The sequence below is a fragment of the Tamandua tetradactyla genome, chromosome 4, assembly GCF_023851605.1.
Source record: "Tamandua tetradactyla isolate mTamTet1 chromosome 4, mTamTet1.pri, whole genome shotgun sequence".
Taxonomy (NCBI): domain Eukaryota; kingdom Metazoa; phylum Chordata; class Mammalia; order Pilosa; family Myrmecophagidae; genus Tamandua; species Tamandua tetradactyla.
This window is the reverse complement of record NC_135330.1, coordinates 1,323,142-1,341,009: the sequence shown is the minus strand read 5'-3', so window position 1 is coordinate 1,341,009 and position 17,868 is coordinate 1,323,142. Positions and strand designations below refer to the sequence as shown.

The window sequence follows — 17,868 nt, the reverse complement described above, 5'->3', positions numbered from 1 at the left end:
CCCACGTCCTCCGGCCCAGCCAGCCCCACCCTGCCCACTGCCAGCACTTCTGCCCGTGCAGTCTGCCTAAAGCTCAGCCACTACATCGTTTCCCACAGCTTCCAGGGAAAGAAAACTCCTTCGTACCCACCAGTCCTGGCCCCTGCCTGCCTCTCTGGCCTCATTTTCTAGTTAGTCTCTTGGCTGTTCCCCTAAGAACCAGGCTCTTCCCTGCAGGACACTGCCCTTCCACCAGGAGACGCCTCCTCTTTCAGTCCACTCCAGCACCCTCGTCCGGCATAGCTTCTCGTGTCTTCCTCTCCTCCTACCACACCGTGTAACCAAGGCTTCTTCACCCTTGTATCCCTAAGGCATGGCCCAATAGCTCTACACATAATAGTTGCTCAATAAATGATGCACACATGGTGAGCATTTTATTTATCTCCGTATTTGGGTCTTGCAATAATTATAACTGCTTGGGCTAATTCATCAGATATTCTGAAGATACACCACCCTCCAAATAGCCTTCCACATTCTCCACATAGTATGTGTGCGTGTATTTTAAGACCATAGCTCAACAAAATAACTAATTTTAAAAATGAAACACACTGCTTAGGAAGAAGTTTCTCATTGTTAGGATGTTCAAACACAGACTTGGCTGATTTCTTGTGGGAACCGACAAATCTCATAGATAATTAATTAATCTAGTTGATTAAAGGTTCTTTCTACTGCTTAGCTTTGATGAAGGGAAAATAGGGTAAGCGGTCAAAGATAGGGTCAGCAACCGTTAAAAAATATGTCCAAGTCTTTTCTTGTGCATCCTGGGTGATAGGAACAGGAGGTTTCAGCACAAGAATCTTCAACTTATCACACTGCAGAGAACGCATCCAGACACATCTTTATTTCTCCTTCCCTTCCCCCAATCTTTCGAGGAAGAGTCTGCCTCTGTCACGATCTCTTCATGGTACTCTCGATATACGACTCCAGCAGAAAGATGGTTTCATCCACCTGGATCTCACTAGCATCCAACCTGAGTGAAAGAGTGAGACCATGTGCTTGGGACTGAGTGTATCTGAGATGGGAGGCCGGGGTGCCTGTGGCCACAGAGAACAGCTGGTTACCTTCAAGAGAGGTGACAGGTGGAAAGTGGGAGAACCAACAGATCACCTTCCCATCTCTCACGTACCAGGCATGGTGGGAACAGCCTCTGTCCTGGGGAGGTGCAGTCTAACTTGCAACCAGCAGAAGGAACAGCAAGTGCAAAGGAACAGGTATAAGGGACCTGGTGTGCTTTTAAATAGTGAGAGCTGGCTGAGGCTTAGTGAGTGGTGCTCAGGAACAAAAGTGAAGTTCCTCAACCTGATCAAGGCCATCTAGGGCAAGTGCGCAGCTAACATCGTCCTTAATGGTAAAAGACAGAGAGTTCCCTCTTCAGGTCGGGAATGAGGCGCAGATGCCCACTTCTGCACCTCTGTTCCTTATTGTTTTGGAGGTTTTAGTCAGGGTAGTTTGACAAAAAAAAAGAAATAACAGTTATCCAGATTGGAAAGGAAGAAGCAAAACTATAACTATTTACAGATGGCATGCCCTTATACAGAAAACCCTAAGAACCCACACACGCAAAACAACCCCAAAACAGTTAACAAATAAGGTCAGCAAAGCTGTAAGATACAAAGTCTATACAGAAAAACCAGTTGTGTTTCTATACACTAGCAACGAATAAAACTGAAATCAATAAAACACAATAGCATCAAAAAGGATAAAATATTTAGAAATAAATTTAACAAAAGAGAATAAGACTTGTACACTGAAAACTACAAAATATCAATGATGACATTAAAGAAAACCTAAACAAATGGAAAGCTATTGAGGTGGTTCTATATATGTAACCTGATATTTAGAGATAAGAAGCTACAACAGGATGGGTTAAAGTAATTCATAAGGGTAAGGAAGACAGTGTCTATGTTTTAGAACTACACATACTCTTTGAGACCAATGGAAGAACGTTTATTTGATCTGGAACTGAAATTTTCTGTAATGTATAATCTAATTCAAGCTATCTGTACAGCTCATCTGAACAACTGAGACACAGGGAGCCCAGAATGAGAAAGAGGTCCTTTAATCCTGTACAGATTATGGTGATGCCTGGAAACATCCTAGAGGATATTAACTAGATAATCCAGAAGTACTGGCAAAGTCTCAAGGGAGGGGAGAAAGACTATGGAACTATTAAATCTTACCACCAGGGAATCCCCTGACACTGTGAAAACTTTAGGGACACCCAAATCAACAGGTTATGCCCTCGATCATGAGGCTTACTCTTGGGAAGCTTATGTAGGCAGCAGAGAAGCTTAAACTACCTATAGGCATGCCTAAGAGTTACTTCTGGAGGACCTCTGCTGTTGCTCAGATGTGGCCTCACTCTCCCTAAGCCCAACTCTGCAAGTGAAATCATCGCCCTCCCTGCTACATGAGACATGACATCCAGGGGGAAAGTCTCCCTGGCAATGTGGGAGATGACTCCCAGGGATGAATCCAAACCTGGCACCGTGGGATTAACAATTCAAGAAGTGTAACTAATAAAGTACCAGTGGCAGAGAGAGTTCAAATAGAGTTGAGAGGCTACTCTGGAGGCTGCTCTTGCACAAGCTTCAGTTAGTCCTTGCTACCTATCATAACCTGCCAAACCACAACCAGGACCATTCTAGCCAATCCTAAAGAACACCTAGGGCAATATATAAGATTCCACAAGGGTTCCAGGCACTACAGTAACATTCCAGAAACCTACAACCTCCAGATGGGTCCCTGGACCAGATAAGTCCTGAAACCTAGAGGGCCCAGCCTCTCCAGAACATCAAACAGTTCCATCTCCCTACCCCATATTAGTGACAGACCCTTCCAATATCAAAAATTTAAAATTACCACAGCCTTAACACCCTTAAACAGAGGTATGGAAAGATCAAAGGTGATTGAATTATACATAGAACATAGGACTTAACAAATGAATATGAATGCTTATCATTAAATTGATATCTTTTAGTCTCCAGTATTTTAGAGCAGCTAGAAGTAAAAACCTAAAATTGTGAAACCACCCCACGTCAAAGTCTGAAATATGTTCTAAAACTAAAAGCTTTGAAATTTATAGTTTTGTATATATATTATTTTTCACACAAAAAGGGAAAAAAGTCGATTACGATGATTAAAAAGTATTCAAGCCTTTTAGCCTTCTGAAGCAGCAACAAGGAAAAATCTGAGATGATGGTATGGGAGCCCATGACAAACTCTGGGATCTGTCCTGTAACCACTTGTTGAAGAGGGCTTTGAAAGTACTGCTTTTATATTTCTTTGCTTTGTACACATGCTATACTATACAATAAGAAAAAGTTAAAAAAATATATATATATAAAAAGGGAAAGCTATCTTGTCTTCATGGATTGGAAGGTCTGATATTGTTATGGTGACGACACTTCCCAACTGGGCCTCCAGGGCGTGTCCAGGAGAGACGGAACTAGACCTGGGCTGCCAGGAGTCCTGAAAGGCGCGTCCTGCCACACACACTGGTCTTTACATGTCAACATAAGGAGTAAAAAAGCATTTGTTTTGGGAGTCTTTTAAGAGATGTTGTAGAGTGGGAAGTGGTCGTGAAGGCCTCGGGAAAAAGGCTGTGTGGGGGCCAAGGCGAAGATCAGGATCTGAGACACGTTCCCAAGAAAAACCTGCAGGACTCGAAATGCTTGCTTGGCACAGAGTTTCTAGCGGCGGTGATGAAAACGTTTTGGAAATGGATGGTGGTGATAGTTGTACATTGTAAATGTAATTAAAACTGAATTATATATTTGAATGTGGTTAAAGGGGAAATTTTAGATTGCACATGTTAGGAAATTAAAATTAAAAAATTAAAATACCTAAGACCCTACCAGGCAGTGAGCCCCAAGGTAAACGACAGAGTACAATTACAGTGCTATTCTTCCATCACCTGAAACGCAGGCGCCACACTGACGCCAAGTATCGGTGGGAAACTGTGTGTGAGGCAGGTGTATTTTCTGCACGATTCTTTTGTAAGCCCAAAACTTCTCTAATAAAAGCGCCCACAGGGTTTGGTGGACAAGAGAACGCGTGCGGTGAGACCATCTTCAGGGCGTCTAGCTCAGGGAAACAGGTGGGTTCTGAGTCTGTGAACTGAATTGGGGAAGGAGGGTCCAAGCTTATGTTTGTTCACGTGAGGTCGAGGGTTTTTTTTCCGAAAGCATCTTGAAACCCGAGTTTGGGGCTTGCGAGGCTTACTTGTTGACGTTACGTTTCAGGGTCTCGAGCTGCTGGCGTTCTGGGGCTGAGATCATCTCCTCTATCTCCCGCAGCTGGGCCTCCTCTGCACCTGTGGCCTGCATCGATGCCAGGATGGCGTCCACCCTCTGCGACTTCTCCAGCAGACGCCTGCCAGACAAGCACAGCTCTGAGGCACGACCTTTGGCTCAGGAAATTCTCCTGCTCTCCAGCAGCAGGCCATAACTCCCAATTTTGCCATGTTTTTGGCCAAAGTGGAAAATGTCACTTTCTAAAGACTTTTTCTCCAAACCTAACTGGAGATACAGCTTCACTCTTGAAACTCTTACTGCCTCTAATCTGCGCTTAAAGTCTGGTGCCAGTTTGCGCATTTTTTTCATAAATTTATTTTATTACATTTCTCATAAATTTAATCTGCAAAATTATTTCCTCGGGGGATATGTCAGAAAAAGTGTAGATTAATGCATGAATACTGCAACCTAAGCCAATGATTCAGTGTAACTACACTGGTCTCTCTATCTCCATTGGTAGCCATTCCTTTAGGAAATTTCCAAATTCAAGCCTTTGACTTTGAAAAATGTAAAAGACGCAACTGAAAATGCTACTCACTTGTTCTCTTTGGTTTCAAACTGTCTCCTTTCTATCAAGTTGGCTATACTCTGAGGGAAGAGAAGACAAGAAATGCACATAGTTCTGTTTGAGAAGCTGAAGTAAAATGGGGGAAAGGGGCACGAGCCGGGAGACCTGCCTGTGTGGGCCGAGAGGCGCCTGATGAGGTTACCTTGTAGCACCTGTGCAGCAACACGCGGGCAGCTGACAAGACGTTCACCGTATATAAATAGAAAGTCCTAGATGGGGCATGGTCTGGTGTTTTGGGAATCTCCTATGTATGCAGAGAAAGAAAAATGAGAGAAATTATACTGTTGTTTGTAACTGGCAAAGCAAACACCCCTCCCACCTGGAGCGATGCAGCTTTCCCCTTTGCCCGTACTCTCCTCTTGCCTGGCCATTTGGCACCTGTGTACATGGCACGGCTGCCCACGCAGAGCCAGGCTGCCCTGTGTTCTCCACCTGTCTGCATTCTGACGGGGCCAGAAGGAAAGGGACGGTAACTAACATTTATGGGCAACTCTTATGTGACAAATAGACTGGATTTGATTTGCTCCTTATGATAAATCTTACGATTCTTATTACCAGCATCCATCACCATTTCATAGATGGGAAAAATGAAGTTGTTTAAGGTAACTAGTAAGAGGAAGAGCTGTGATTCTGACTCCAAAACCAGTATTTTTTCTTATAGGTTCCACTACAGATCTCTACATACAATAGATGCTGTCGACAGATTTAATCTATAATAGATTTAAGGTCTGCAGAAAGGACAAAAATGAGAAAAAAGGGCAGGGTGATTTTGGGGTGATTTCTTGGCTGTATTTTTTTCTAGGTTGGTTAAAGGTCAATAATTACCTTTAAAGTGCTCGTTATGTTTTTGTCAATCCCTTTTCTGTTTGAGAGTGGGATATAAAGTTTGCTTGGGGTTCATGACGTTTGCCCGGGAGTTTCTCCCCTCTAGGCCAGCTCTGGGTGGCGGGCACGATGTCCCTGGTTACCTGGAGTGATATGAAGTTCTCAGAGAGCATCTTATATAGCATATCCTTTGCCTCTTTTGCTGGAATCATTGCAAAGTCTTCCACCTGCTTCTGCTCCAGGTGTTTCTTTTGCAAAACTAGTCGAAATATTCTGGCACAGCGAGACCCAAATCTAAAAAGGAGTGAAGAAAGCAAATGGCACAGCAACGCAGAGGAGGAGCTTCAGCTCCTAGTCCCAGCTCCTTGCGGGGAGCCGGGCCAGGGAGGAACGGCTGTCAGAGAACTGCTTCCCAGGTGCATGAGCTTGGCGATGGCACTGTCAGTCAGGGGGTCGTCGGTCACCAACTGCCGGCTCACTTGAATGTCCCTGTCCCTGCGTTTTTTTTTCTTAGAACATTTGCATCGATTTAGAAAAAGAAATAAAAAGACAACAGAAAAAGAAACAAAACAATAACATAAAAAAGATTATACATACCATACCCCTTACCTCTCGCTTTCGTTTATCACTAGCATTTCAAACTAAATTTAACATTTGTTCCCCCTATTATTTATTTTTAAATTCCGTATGTTCTACTCATCTGTTGATATGGTAGATAAAAGGAGCATCAGACGCAAGGTTTTCACAATCAGAGAGTCACATTGTGAAAGCTGTATCATTATACAATCAATATCAAGAAACATGGCTACTGGAACACAGCTCTACATTTTCAGGCAGTTCCCTCCAGCCTCTCCACGACATCTTGAACAACAAGGTAATATCTACTTAATGTGTGAGAATAACCTCCAGGATAACCTCTCGATTCTATTTGGAATCTCTCAGCCATTCACACTTAGTCTCATTTCACTCCTCCCCCTGCGTTCTAAGGCCGCAAGGAGCTGGCGGACTGGAATCGCTGGGAAAAGAGCAACTGGGTATTTAGGGAGAAGAGCAGGCGGAATCTCTAGTCGTCCTGTGGAAAAACGCAGCACAGTATGCCAGATGTCTCTGTGCGGCTTACGTCTGATCAGATGACTTGTTCACGTGGGGGCTAGAAAGGAAACAGGTGCCCCAGCCCCAGTTGAGGCACCCCTTACCTCTCCTGCACGACCGATTCCAGGGTAGCTGTGGCCAGGCAGGACAGGGCCTTGTGGAGGTCTGTATGTGAGGGGTTAAGGTCACTCAGTAATGCTCTGTCCTGGTCTCAGTTTTATTTTTAAGTCTCTAGTTCATAATTAAAATGTTAAAGTGCTATTTTGTTTTTCACATTGGTTTCATTTATTGCATCTAAGTATTTCAAAACCTTAATTAATTAAGCAGGGTGTTTAAGGAAGGGTTTTGATGAACTAAAATTTTGGTTAATTAGAAGTCCCTTTTACTTCTTTATCATCAATGTATTAGTCAATTTTCTGATTTACCTAGTATACTAAAAATGAGTACATTTTTCTTTAGTAAATCACTGTTCTGCTCCATGGTTGAGACTGTCTGACTGTAAGGAAATAATGGGTAAGGATACTGATGACATACATTCCTCCACCACTGTCGCCAGACTTTCCAACAAACTCTAGCTATTGAAAAAAAAAAAAAGAATGTTAACTGAATGGAAAGTCCACTGATTTTGTTTCCAAAGGTAACAAATCTGGCTGAGAGTCTTTGGCAGCAGGTGATGGTGGAGAAACTGTCTGAGCTGGCCAGGCAGAGAATCAGTCTCTAGGAGAATAACAGCAGGTATTAATGGCAGAAAAAAAAAGAAGAATATGCAAAAACAGACTCACGGGATCATCGGCCAGCAGGGTGAGATACTGGTCAAGCACTTGCTTGGAGATGTTATAACCAACAGGGAGGGACCTGAAGATCTGTGGAGCAAAAAGAGAAGCTAAAAATTGGTTTGGGAACTTAGAATTGCTGACATTACTCAAATAAAGATGTTTTAATTTTAGTTATCACAAAGATAAACAAGTCCAAAAATATTCATAGCAACACTATGGTAAAGAACCAGAAACAATCAAGATGATGTTGTGCAATAAGTAACTGATTAAAATAAAGTGAAGCATTGCCATTAAATGGGGTATGATGTCCATCATAAAGAACGAGACATCTATAAATACTGACATGGAAAGATGTTTTATGTAGACTGTCATATGATAAAAGCAAATTTATGGAATTGTTTGTAGAGTATAATCACATCTTTTTGGTTAGAAAATGCAGATATATATACTCACATTTATGTAAGACCATGTATAATAAAAGCTCTAAATGAAGATACATATGAAACTAATAAAGGTCTTTAGGGCTATACATATAAATATTTTCTTTAGTTGAGACTTAAGTTATGTACAATAAACACCAGATCCTCAGGGCGCAGCTCAGCGCCTGCTGACCTGTGCACACACCTGTGCAACCACCGTCCCAGGCCACACACCACCCCCTACTCCCCAAAGTCGGAGGAACTGTAGCTTTCTAAAAATTATTCATTTCTGTTTCCTGATATAGGTCGTGCAATTACTTTAACATCAGAAGATTTTATATTTTAAATTTCTGTTACACAATTTAAAACATTTTAAAGTGAACAATATAAAACGAGTAAATACATGAGGCTCTGAGATTCCAAATTGAGGATCCTTAAGCAACTGTGGGCCCGTATGTGCAAAGGACGAGCGCTGTGATGAAGGCGCGGTCGCGGTGTCTGCTCCCCAGGGACCGAACACCCCATCCCGCCTAGCCCCATGCACGCACCTCGCTGGAGGCCAGTGGCTGGGTGAGGGGTGCGCCGGCCGCCGTGGTGGTCTCGCTCAGTCGCAGTGCCGTCCGCACTATCTCGCCGCTGGTCTGCGCGGGGAGGGCCCACGGGGGTCACGACTGGCCGAGAGGGCGCCCCCCCCCCCCACCGCGGGTGCGCCCGTTACCTGATCCATCCTGCTGGCCACGGCGCTGATGACGGCCTGTGCACAGAAGTGTTGGTGGAACCTGGCCAGGTGCGCCTGCCAGTAGACCCCGTCATCGGGGGTGCGCTGGGGACAGGCGGGGGCCTCATCAGTCACCAACCCCTTTCCTACCCGGGCAACCACTCCGGTTGGAGAAGAATAATTTCATCTCGCGGGTTGGTGACTTGACAATTAATGGTCCCTAACATAAAACACGTTCTCTAAACTCACTTCCTATCTTTCTCTCCCAATTTAAAAAAAAGGCTTCTCATGGTCCATGTAACACCTACGGAACATATAAAATGTCCCATTCTAACCACTCTCAATTATATAATCCAGTGGAATTAATTATATTCTTTCTCCAAATCTTAACTCTTCTCCATCATCCTCAAATGTCCCATTTGACTCGTTTCTCGTATTCAGCGGACCACCTTTCTCATATTTCACAGAGAAACAGAAGCCAGCAGGCCAGAATTCATTAAACCTTATGCACACATCCCTACATTTCCTTTATTTTTACATCTGCATTTATAAGCAGAAAGATGCTCCTCCTCTTATCCAAGGTCAATAGCCCATCCTGGGCCCCTGAATCTCACCCTTTTTGCATTCTCAGGGCCCAGCCCAATCAACCTTTCCTCCTCTCCAAATCTTCAACTTCTCCCCCTTTCCGCCCTTTCCCATCAGCCTCTCCCTTGTTCAAATCTCTCGTACTCTAAAAAATTTCCCCTTCCACCTAAGTGTCCCTTCCTTTTCCTCTCATTCACAGCCAAGCTTCTTAAAGACTCAATTATCCCAGCTGTATCTTCGGCCACAGGTTCGCTCAGCCCATTTCCACCACTGCACCAGAAAGCCGAGGTCCCCAGGGGCCTTGCTCAACTCAAGAAAACTTTTCAGTTCTGCTCTTAGCTGACTTTTCTGAAGCACGTATCACGGTTGGACATTTCCTTTTCTTATAAACCCTATGTGTTAAAAAAAAATCCATAGAACTGTACAACAAAACCAATGAACCTAAGTTAAATCATGAACTACAGTTAATGATACAATTATAAAAACATGCTTTCATGAGTTGTAAATGTACGACACCACGGTGAGGTGTTAGCAGTAAGGTGGTTTATTGAGAACCCCGTATTTCATGCATGTTTGTTCTGTCAATCCACAACTACTCTAAATAAAATCAAAACAAAACCAGAACCAAAACCAAACCCCTCCATGCGTCGTTGGGCTTTGTGACACCATCCCTTCCTGGTGTGCCTCCTCATTCTCCAGACTGCTCCTGAGTCCTGACCATAGACACGTGTCCCCCAGGGCCTGCTCAGAACCCTCTTCTCTGACCCCATACACTGTACTCAGGTAACTGCATCTGCTTTTAAGGCTTCAGCTATCCATGGGCGTCCAAATCTATTACAACTAGATGCACAGGTCCAGCTGCCTCCTGGACATTTCCACCTGTTCTCTAAGCTTTCAGCAAATGACACCAGAACCAATCCGAAGTTTTAACTGGAAATGTGGATACCATCCCTAACCCCCTGCCCCTCCTCACCTACCATCTGCCTGCCGACTCCTATCTATTCTCCGTACTTATCATGTCTGTTTTCTTTTGTACTGTCATTACTTTATTCCAGGCCCTGATCATGACTTATCACAGTTACAACATTATAACTGGTTTTCACTTTTCTTTTTAATATAGCAGACATTATAAAAAGGGTAGCTGGGTTTTCTGCTTATTTCCTTTTTATCGTTCTCCTCATTTCTCATAGAAAAGTGTTTTTTTTTACCTTTTTGAACCACACAGATCCCTTGGAAAATGTGAAGAAAGTTTTTCTGTGGAGTCCTCTACAGAAAAATCGTAAGTGTACAAGTATAGGTGAACTCTCTGAAATCCATCCATGGAGTCCCAAAAGGCATGAACTGCGATGTTACAGTGATTTCCCTACAATGTAAACTTCTCCTTCAGGACCAAGTCCGAACCCCTTAGTCAATCAGTCAATCAAAAAACACTTGTGGACGTCCTGCTAGTGTCCCAGTGGGCAGGGCTAAGATAGTGCCCTCAAGCGCTTTTATACTCTACTGAGGGCACAAAGACACACACAAAGAAGTCATCAACAATTTCATTTACTTATAAATGCAGTGAAGAAGAGGAAATGGGGAAGTGCGGTAGAAATTGGACTAGGGGTATGCAATGGTGCTTGAGCTCTGAGAAAGGAGCGTTTGAGCTGAGATATGAATGATGAAAAAGAAGCAACTGTGATAATCCGGAGAAAAAGCATCTGAAGCAGAAGCCTTAAGGTTGGAACAAGTTTGACATGTCTGAAGGACACAAAGAAAGACAGGAGAGCTGGAGCACAGTGAGAGAGAGGGAGGGTGGAATGAGGTCGAAGAGCCTTGCCGCCAGCAGGTCACGTAAGAACCCAGATCATGGAAAGCTTAACAGCCCATTATAAAGGGCATGAAGTTCTTCTAAGAATAATGGGAAGCTATTAGCGAAGTTTAGGCAGTCACGTGTTGGGATTTAAAAAAAAACAACTTAGAACGTCATTTTGGCTTTGAAGTAGATAAGGATGCAGGTAGGAAAAAAGAAAAAAAAGTCGATTGTGATGATAAAAAAAATTTATTCCTTCTAGTCTCCTATATTCTAAAGCAGCTAGAAGGAAAAATCTGAGAGGATCGTAGGGCAGCCCATGACAGACTCAGGGATCCCGTTCTGTAACCACTTATTGAAGAGTGCTTTGAAAACTACTGCTTTTTTATTTCTTTGCTTTGCATATATGTTATACTATACAAAAAAGAAATAAAAATAAAAAACTATTAAAAAAAGTTATGCAGGTAGGGAAATCCCTTAGGAGAGTGCTGGTGAACCCCGAGAAGAAATGGCAGTGGCTTAAACTACGCTGAGTGCAGCAGAGCTGCTGAGAAGATGTCCGCCGCGAGGTAACCTGGAAACCGAGCTGACAGGTCCGACCGTTAGATGGGGCAGCTCCTAGGACTCTGGCCGGAGCAAAGGGGAGGCTGTGGTGTCTCTCACCAACATGCAGAAGGACGGACGGGAGACATGTGGGGGTAGGAGTCAGTTATCCTCTTTTGGCCATGTTAATATTGAGACGTTTACTAGATATTTTTATAGGCATGCTAACATCCTATAAACATCAGCACCCCACTGGCTCTGACGGTCTCTTTATTCCTGCCATACTAAACAAAAAATTGTTTCTAGGCCCTCTTTTTATAAGCTATTACCTCTGTTTAAAGAATGATGTATTAGAAGGGAGTCAGCAAGAGAGTTCATTCTTTGTTGGTTTGTTCCTGGCTAAAACATTCCTAAGTTCATAATCAACTGCTTCTCAGCTCAGACCCCTGGCCCAGAAGCCCCATTACCTCTTTGGTGTCTATGGTGTGCTTTAGTCTCTTGGCCTTGGGCTCCCCAGCAGCGTCTTCGTCAGATGATCGCCTCCTTTTTCCTTTCCCTGCCAAATGAAACAGGTGGACAGGTAGGCTACATCCTACATGATCAAAGGAAATGACTAAATGTCTCTTTATCAAGACATCTGTAGCTGTCTCTAGGCTGGAATTGCTTAGGAGACTCAGAATTACAAGGAACTCAAGTAAATGAAGGCAACTGAATCTCAACCTGAGAAAAAAGAAATACACTGCTTTTAAAAAATAAAACATTTAAGAATGTGTACAGTGGCTCAAACAGATCCACCCTGGAAACAGGCTCCCTGTCCCCTGAAGGGAACTGGGCGGTGGTCACGGGGGTGACAGCCTCACAGCAGCCTTTTCCCCATCACTGGGTCACTCCTGACACAATCTATTCTGATTAGTAACTCTGCAACAGATGCAGGGGAAGTAAAAGAGGGTGTTAGTGGGTGGGGGAGAAGTTTTAATAGCTGTTCAGTATCTATTAAAATGTATTAGTTGTAAAGAAAAAAAGCCATGCACCATCTTTCTCTTTCAAGCTGGTCTTGGCCCAGCATTTCCTTCCACAGTGCAGAGCACCTCCACCGCCCACTGCTTAGGCCAGATGCCATCCTTTTTTTATCTATTTTTATCACTTCTTTTGCATGAACAGGCACCAGGAATCGAACCTGGGTCTCTGGCATGGCAGGTGAGAACTCTGCCACTGCGCCATCATTGCCTGCCCCCTTTTTAAATTTTTTTTATTGCTACATATTACATATTCACATACAATGCAATCACCGAAAGTGTATAATCAGTGGTTCACAATGTCATCAAATAGCTGTGCATTTATCACAATCAACCTTTTTGTGAAAAATAACATATATACCAAAAAGCAATAAATAGCAAAGCACATTGCAACAATTAGTTGTAGAACAGATTTCAGAGTCTGGTCTGGAATCTACAATTCCACAATTTTCGGTTTTTACTTCTAACTGCTCTAAGATACTAGAGACTAAAAGAGGTATCAATTTAATGATTCAGCAATTATATTCATTTCTCTGTGTAACTCCATCATTACCTTTGATCTTTCTATCCTTCTCTATAGGGGTATTTCAGCTATGCCCATTCTAATGTCTTCAAGTTGGAAGGGGCTGTCACTAATATGGGGTAGGGAGGTGGAACTATCTGATGTTCTGGAGAGGCTGGGCCCTCTGGGTTTCAGGACTTATCTGGTCCAGGGACCCACCTGAAGGTTGTAGGTTTCTGGAAAGTTACTCTAATGCATGGAACCCTTGTAGAATCTTATACAATGCCCTAGGTGTTCTTTAGGATTGGCTGGAATAGTTTTGGTTGGGGTTTGGCAAACTATGATAGGTACCAATGTCTAACTGAACAGTGACCTACAGAGTAGCCTCTTGACTCTCTTTGAACTCTCTCAGCCACAACATGTGATTCTTAAAATGCTCTGTCTCTCTCATGTTTTCTGCATCTGATTTTTTACTGGTTGGTCTACATTTACATTTGACCTACTCTCCCATTCTTTCTGTAGAAAAATCTTTTAAAAATGTAAATTAGATCATGTCATTTCCCTGGTTTAAAATCTTTCAGTGGTCTTCCTTTGCTCTTAAGAACAGATGCTCCATAGGTCCTGCCTGACCAAGCCCCTGCCTGCCTCTTGACACACTGACCATGTTTCAGTTCCTCAAATACCCTGTATTTTTAATTCCTCACTGTAACTGTACTCCTCCACACCTCATCGCTGGCTCCTACCTCTGTTTCAGATCTGGCTCATATGCCACTTCCTCAAAGAAGCACGTGCCCTACCTAACCTGAGATAAACCTGGTCCTCTGCTCCATATTTCCATTACCCTTGCTCTTCTTTACAGCACTCATCAGTTTGTTATATATTTGTGCAGATATTTGACTACCGTACATTTCCTACACTAGACTAAGGGTGCGGTTCTTGTTGGCCCGTCACGACTGATTCATTCAATTAACAATGAAAACTATACGATTAGGATAATAGTTTCAGGGGTCAAATTTCTTACCGATCAAGCTCAGTTTAGGAACCAGGTACATGTCTTTCTCATTAACGATAAGGGTGGGGGCAGGTGGCGGTGGCCCAGGGTCTGAGTTCTCAGGGGCAGGCGCTGCGGGGCAGCGCTGCACGAAGTGCGTGTCGGCCAGGCGCACAAAGGTGTGTGCAACCTCGGAGTAATCCATGGTCTTGCCGTCTGCACAGGAGAGGAAAGGGGCAGTTGAGACGGCCTGAGACAGCTGGGGGTCCACTCCTGCAGCAGCCAATGGATACAATACTGACCCTCCATGGTCTCTGTGAGCCGGTCTGCCACCTTCTTCACCACAGCTGACATCGTCATCTTACCATTCAGCAGCAGCTCTTCCACGATCAGCTCGCCGGTGTCGCCGTAGAGCGTCTTGGCAGTGTAGATGTACCGGGGATACCTGAGCATCCATAGCACCCGGCCACACTGGGCCTCATACTCCACCATGCCACGCTTGTGCACTTGGTATACTACTAGATTATGCTGAATGAGGACGCAAAGGGCTTTTTTTACCTACGTAGAAAAGGAAAAAAAAGAGGAAAAGGCCTGACGCCATAGCTCAATATTACTGGCAATTTTTTGTCCAATAGCTTTCTAAGCATTAGGAAATCTAGACAAGAATGTTTCACTCCTTCCTTCCTTAATTGGAAAAGTTAACAAGAATCACATGTCAAGGAAAGAAATCCGGAAAAATTCCTCGCTATGATGCTCATCTGTCCTCTGAGCCTTATCCTTCAAAGCACTTTTCTTTCCCTCTATCATCCTCATTCCTTAAAAGTAGTACTGAGATGAACAAAACCGTCCTGAGTACATGAGGTTGGCAAGGGAAGGTGAAGGGTTTGCCTAGGAAGACACAATGAACTAGGAATTCCCTAAGAAGAGAAGTTTGGTGCCTAAGTCCCACCCTCTTTCCCACAAATAAAAAAAAAGCTGCACTGATTCCAGGGCAAGCTTTTTCATTTTCTGGGTTGGGGAAGAATATTTTAAGGTAGGTTAGAGAAGAGCAAATTAATGCCATCTAAACAGACCTGATCCAGCGATGTTCCTGTGTCATGGGCAATTGCTCTTAGTGGCTGACTGCCAGTTCTGATTAGATGGACTCCAATTTTTTCTACTATCTCTCCAAAGTGCTCTTGCAGCAACAAAGAGCACAGATTAATTTCTGCTTGAGTCATTGTAACGGGGAGATTTCAAAACTAGAAAGTAAGGGGGGGGGGGAGAACACAATTAATGATAGTAGCACAGAAAGTTTTTCTTTCCTATTGGGAGTAGAGCCACTGAGTATAAATTCGTGTACTCTTTCTGGAGGGCAATTTGGTAAAATCCAGCAAAAGCCTTACATTCTGGCACACCTTCAACCTGACAGTTTCACTCTGCGTACTATAAAAAGATGTCACTGTACGTTTCTTTATTCAGTGAAAAACTGAACAACCTAATGTCTAGTAAGGCATTTGTTCAATAAACTAGGGTCTACCCATACAATGGAATACTATAACATTTAAGATGATATAGTACAATATTGATTAGCATATAAAATTGGCTATAATGCATTAAGTCAAAAGAGCTAGTTACAAAACAAAATGTCTATTAAAAACTCAAGAGTGAAATAAGCTAGATAACAAAGTACAAATATTACATGATCTCACTAATATGAAAGTCAAAATAAGCAAATTCACAGAATCAGAAACTAGGATTTAAGTTACCAGGGATAAGCTAGGGGGAGGGAACTTAATGTCTAAGTTGGACAGTGTTCCTACGTGGGTGATGGAAAAGTTTTGGTAACGGATGGTGGTCATGGAAGCACAGCATTGTGAATGGAATTAACGGCACCGAATTATATATAAGAATGTGTTCAAAAGAGGAAATTTTAGATTGTCTGTAAGTTACTAGAACAAAATTTTTTTAAAAAAAACCACAATAAGATAGGACTGCACAACACAATGAACCCTAATATAAACCATGGGCAATAGTTAGTAGTATAATCATAATATTTTTTCATCAGTTGTAACAAAGGAACCACATTAATACAAGGTGTTACTAACTGGAGGGTGGGTATATGGGAGCTCGGCATTTTATGCAAGACTTTTCTCTAAACCTACAGTTTTACTAATAAAAAGTTCAATTGCTTTAAAAACAAAAAGAAAAACGTATGCACAGGAAAAAGGAAAAGACAGGAAGACTATACATCAAACCTATCTTTTTGGGATTACGCATGGTTCTAACTCTTTTTAATTATATAAAGTTTTGTGACGCGTCACAGACCTCAGATTCTTTACTTCATTGCTTGGAAAAATTAAGACCAGTGTTCACGACACACGCGGTGAACAGGCAGGATCATTCCCACTCCATGAAAGACCTGCCAGTGTAGAAGACGCAATTAGAAGGTAAAGGAGAGCTTCTCAACGTGGTATTTCAAATAGGATAATTCCGCAAATTCTATTCCCTGAGAAAATAAACACAAGCACAACTGATCGATTACGTGGTCACTCCCTCGTGCCACACTCTGCACCAAACGCTGGTTTACACCGATTCCTCCACATTCTTCGCAAGCGGAGTCTCTGCCCCGCAGCCTCGGCGTCACCGGACACGGCCGCCACAGGGTGCGCAGGTTTGGGGGCCCCGGGCCCTGCACCCCACGGAGAGGCCGCGGGGGGGTCCCGCCCGGGCCCTGCACCCCACGGAGAGGCCGCGGGGGGGTCCCACCCGAAGCCTGCACCCCACGGAGAGGCCGCGGAGGGGTCCCACCCGAACCCTGCACCCCACGGAGAGGCCGCGGAGGGGTCCCACCCGAAGCCTGCACCCCACGGAGAGGCCGCGGAGGGGTCCCGCCCGGGCCCTGCACCCCACGGAGAGGCCGCGGAGGGGTCCCGCCCGGGCCCTGCACCCCACGGAGAGGCCGCGGAGGGGTCCCGCCCGGGCCCTGCACCCCACGGAGAGGCCGCGGGGGGGGTCCCACCCGAAGCCTGCACCCCACGGAGAGGCCGCGGAGGGGTCCCGCCCGGGCCCTGCACCCCACGGAGAGGCCGCGGAGGGGTCCCGCCCGGGCCCTGCACCCCACGGAGAGGCCGCGGGGGGGTCCCGCCCGGGCCCTGCACCCCACGGAGAGGCCGCGGAGGGGTCCCGCCCGGGCCCTGCACCCCACGGAGAGGCCGCGGAGGGGTCCCGCCCGGGCCCTGCACCCCACGGAGAGGCCGCGGGGGGGTCCCGCCCGGGCCCTGCACCCCACGGAGAGGCCGCGGAGGGGTCCCACCCGGACCCTCCACTCTTTCCCGCGGGGCCCTGGTTCCACTAACCTCGGGGTCGCTGCAGTCCAGGGGCGCCCACCTAGGGACGGCGACGAGTAACCCTCCACCTCTTCACGCGACTGAGCCCAGGAAAATCGGGGCCTCCGGCCCTTCCTGCAAAACAACCAACCCGCCCGGTGTAAAAGCGCCGTCCGCTCTACCCGCAGCTTTGCGGTTTCCGGGGACGCTCTTCCTTTCTTCTCGTTGGAAAAGAGGCCGGCTAAGGCGGCGGGCGGGCCGCGGCTGAGGACGGTCCTCCCTGCGTCTCGTTGGTGCTGGGGGGTGGGGTCTCGGCTGAGGACTCTCCAGCCGGCGCCTCGTTGGTGCTGGGGGCGGGCCTCGGCCGAGGACGCTCTTGGCGGCATCTCGTCGATGTCG

The 17,868-nt window shown here is 45.1% G+C and overlaps 1 protein-coding gene across 4 annotated transcripts; it reads right to left on the bottom strand.

Moving 5' to 3' along the window:
• Positions 1 to 865: 865 nt before the first annotated feature.
• POLR3C (RNA polymerase III subunit C) lies at positions 866 to 17,860 on the bottom strand. 4 transcript variants are annotated; one of them, XM_077155914.1, is made up of 16 exons: positions 17,500 to 17,860; positions 16,469 to 16,649; positions 15,235 to 15,402; positions 14,464 to 14,719; positions 14,192 to 14,377; positions 12,120 to 12,208; positions 8,733 to 8,807; positions 8,563 to 8,655; positions 7,602 to 7,682; positions 7,343 to 7,394; positions 6,924 to 6,984; positions 5,871 to 6,021; positions 5,012 to 5,146; positions 4,873 to 4,922; positions 4,264 to 4,413; positions 866 to 1,009 (listed from the first exon to the last, which is right to left on the bottom strand). In XM_077155914.1, exons 3-16 carry the CDS (start codon positions 15,379 to 15,381, stop codon positions 928 to 930), a joined length of 1,608 nt encoding a protein of 535 aa, XP_077012029.1. In that variant the 5' UTR covers positions 15,382 to 15,402; positions 16,469 to 16,649; positions 17,500 to 17,860; the 3' UTR covers positions 866 to 927. The 4 variants fall into 4 exon arrangements, with proteins under 4 accessions (XP_077012029.1, XP_077012027.1, XP_077012028.1 ...); XM_077155912.1 differs by having other exon boundaries at positions 8,733 to 8,837; positions 17,500 to 17,858; XM_077155913.1 differs by having other exon boundaries at positions 8,733 to 8,837; positions 16,469 to 16,562; positions 17,500 to 17,858.
• Positions 17,861 to 17,868: the final 8 nt, after the last annotated feature.

Coding starts and splice junctions, on each gene's coding strand:
- POLR3C (XM_077155912.1), bottom strand. CDS start 15,381: ATGACTCAAGCAGAAATTAATCTGTGCTCTTTGTTGCTGCAAGAGCAC. Junction 6,985..7,342: donor TGGAGGAATGTATGTCATCA/GTATCCTTACCC, acceptor CCTCACATACAG/ACCTCCACAAGGCCCTGTCC. Junction 4,923..5,011: donor GCGCCTCTCGGCCCACACAG/GCAGGTCTCCCG, acceptor CTCTTCCCTCAG/AGTATAGCCAACTTGATAGA.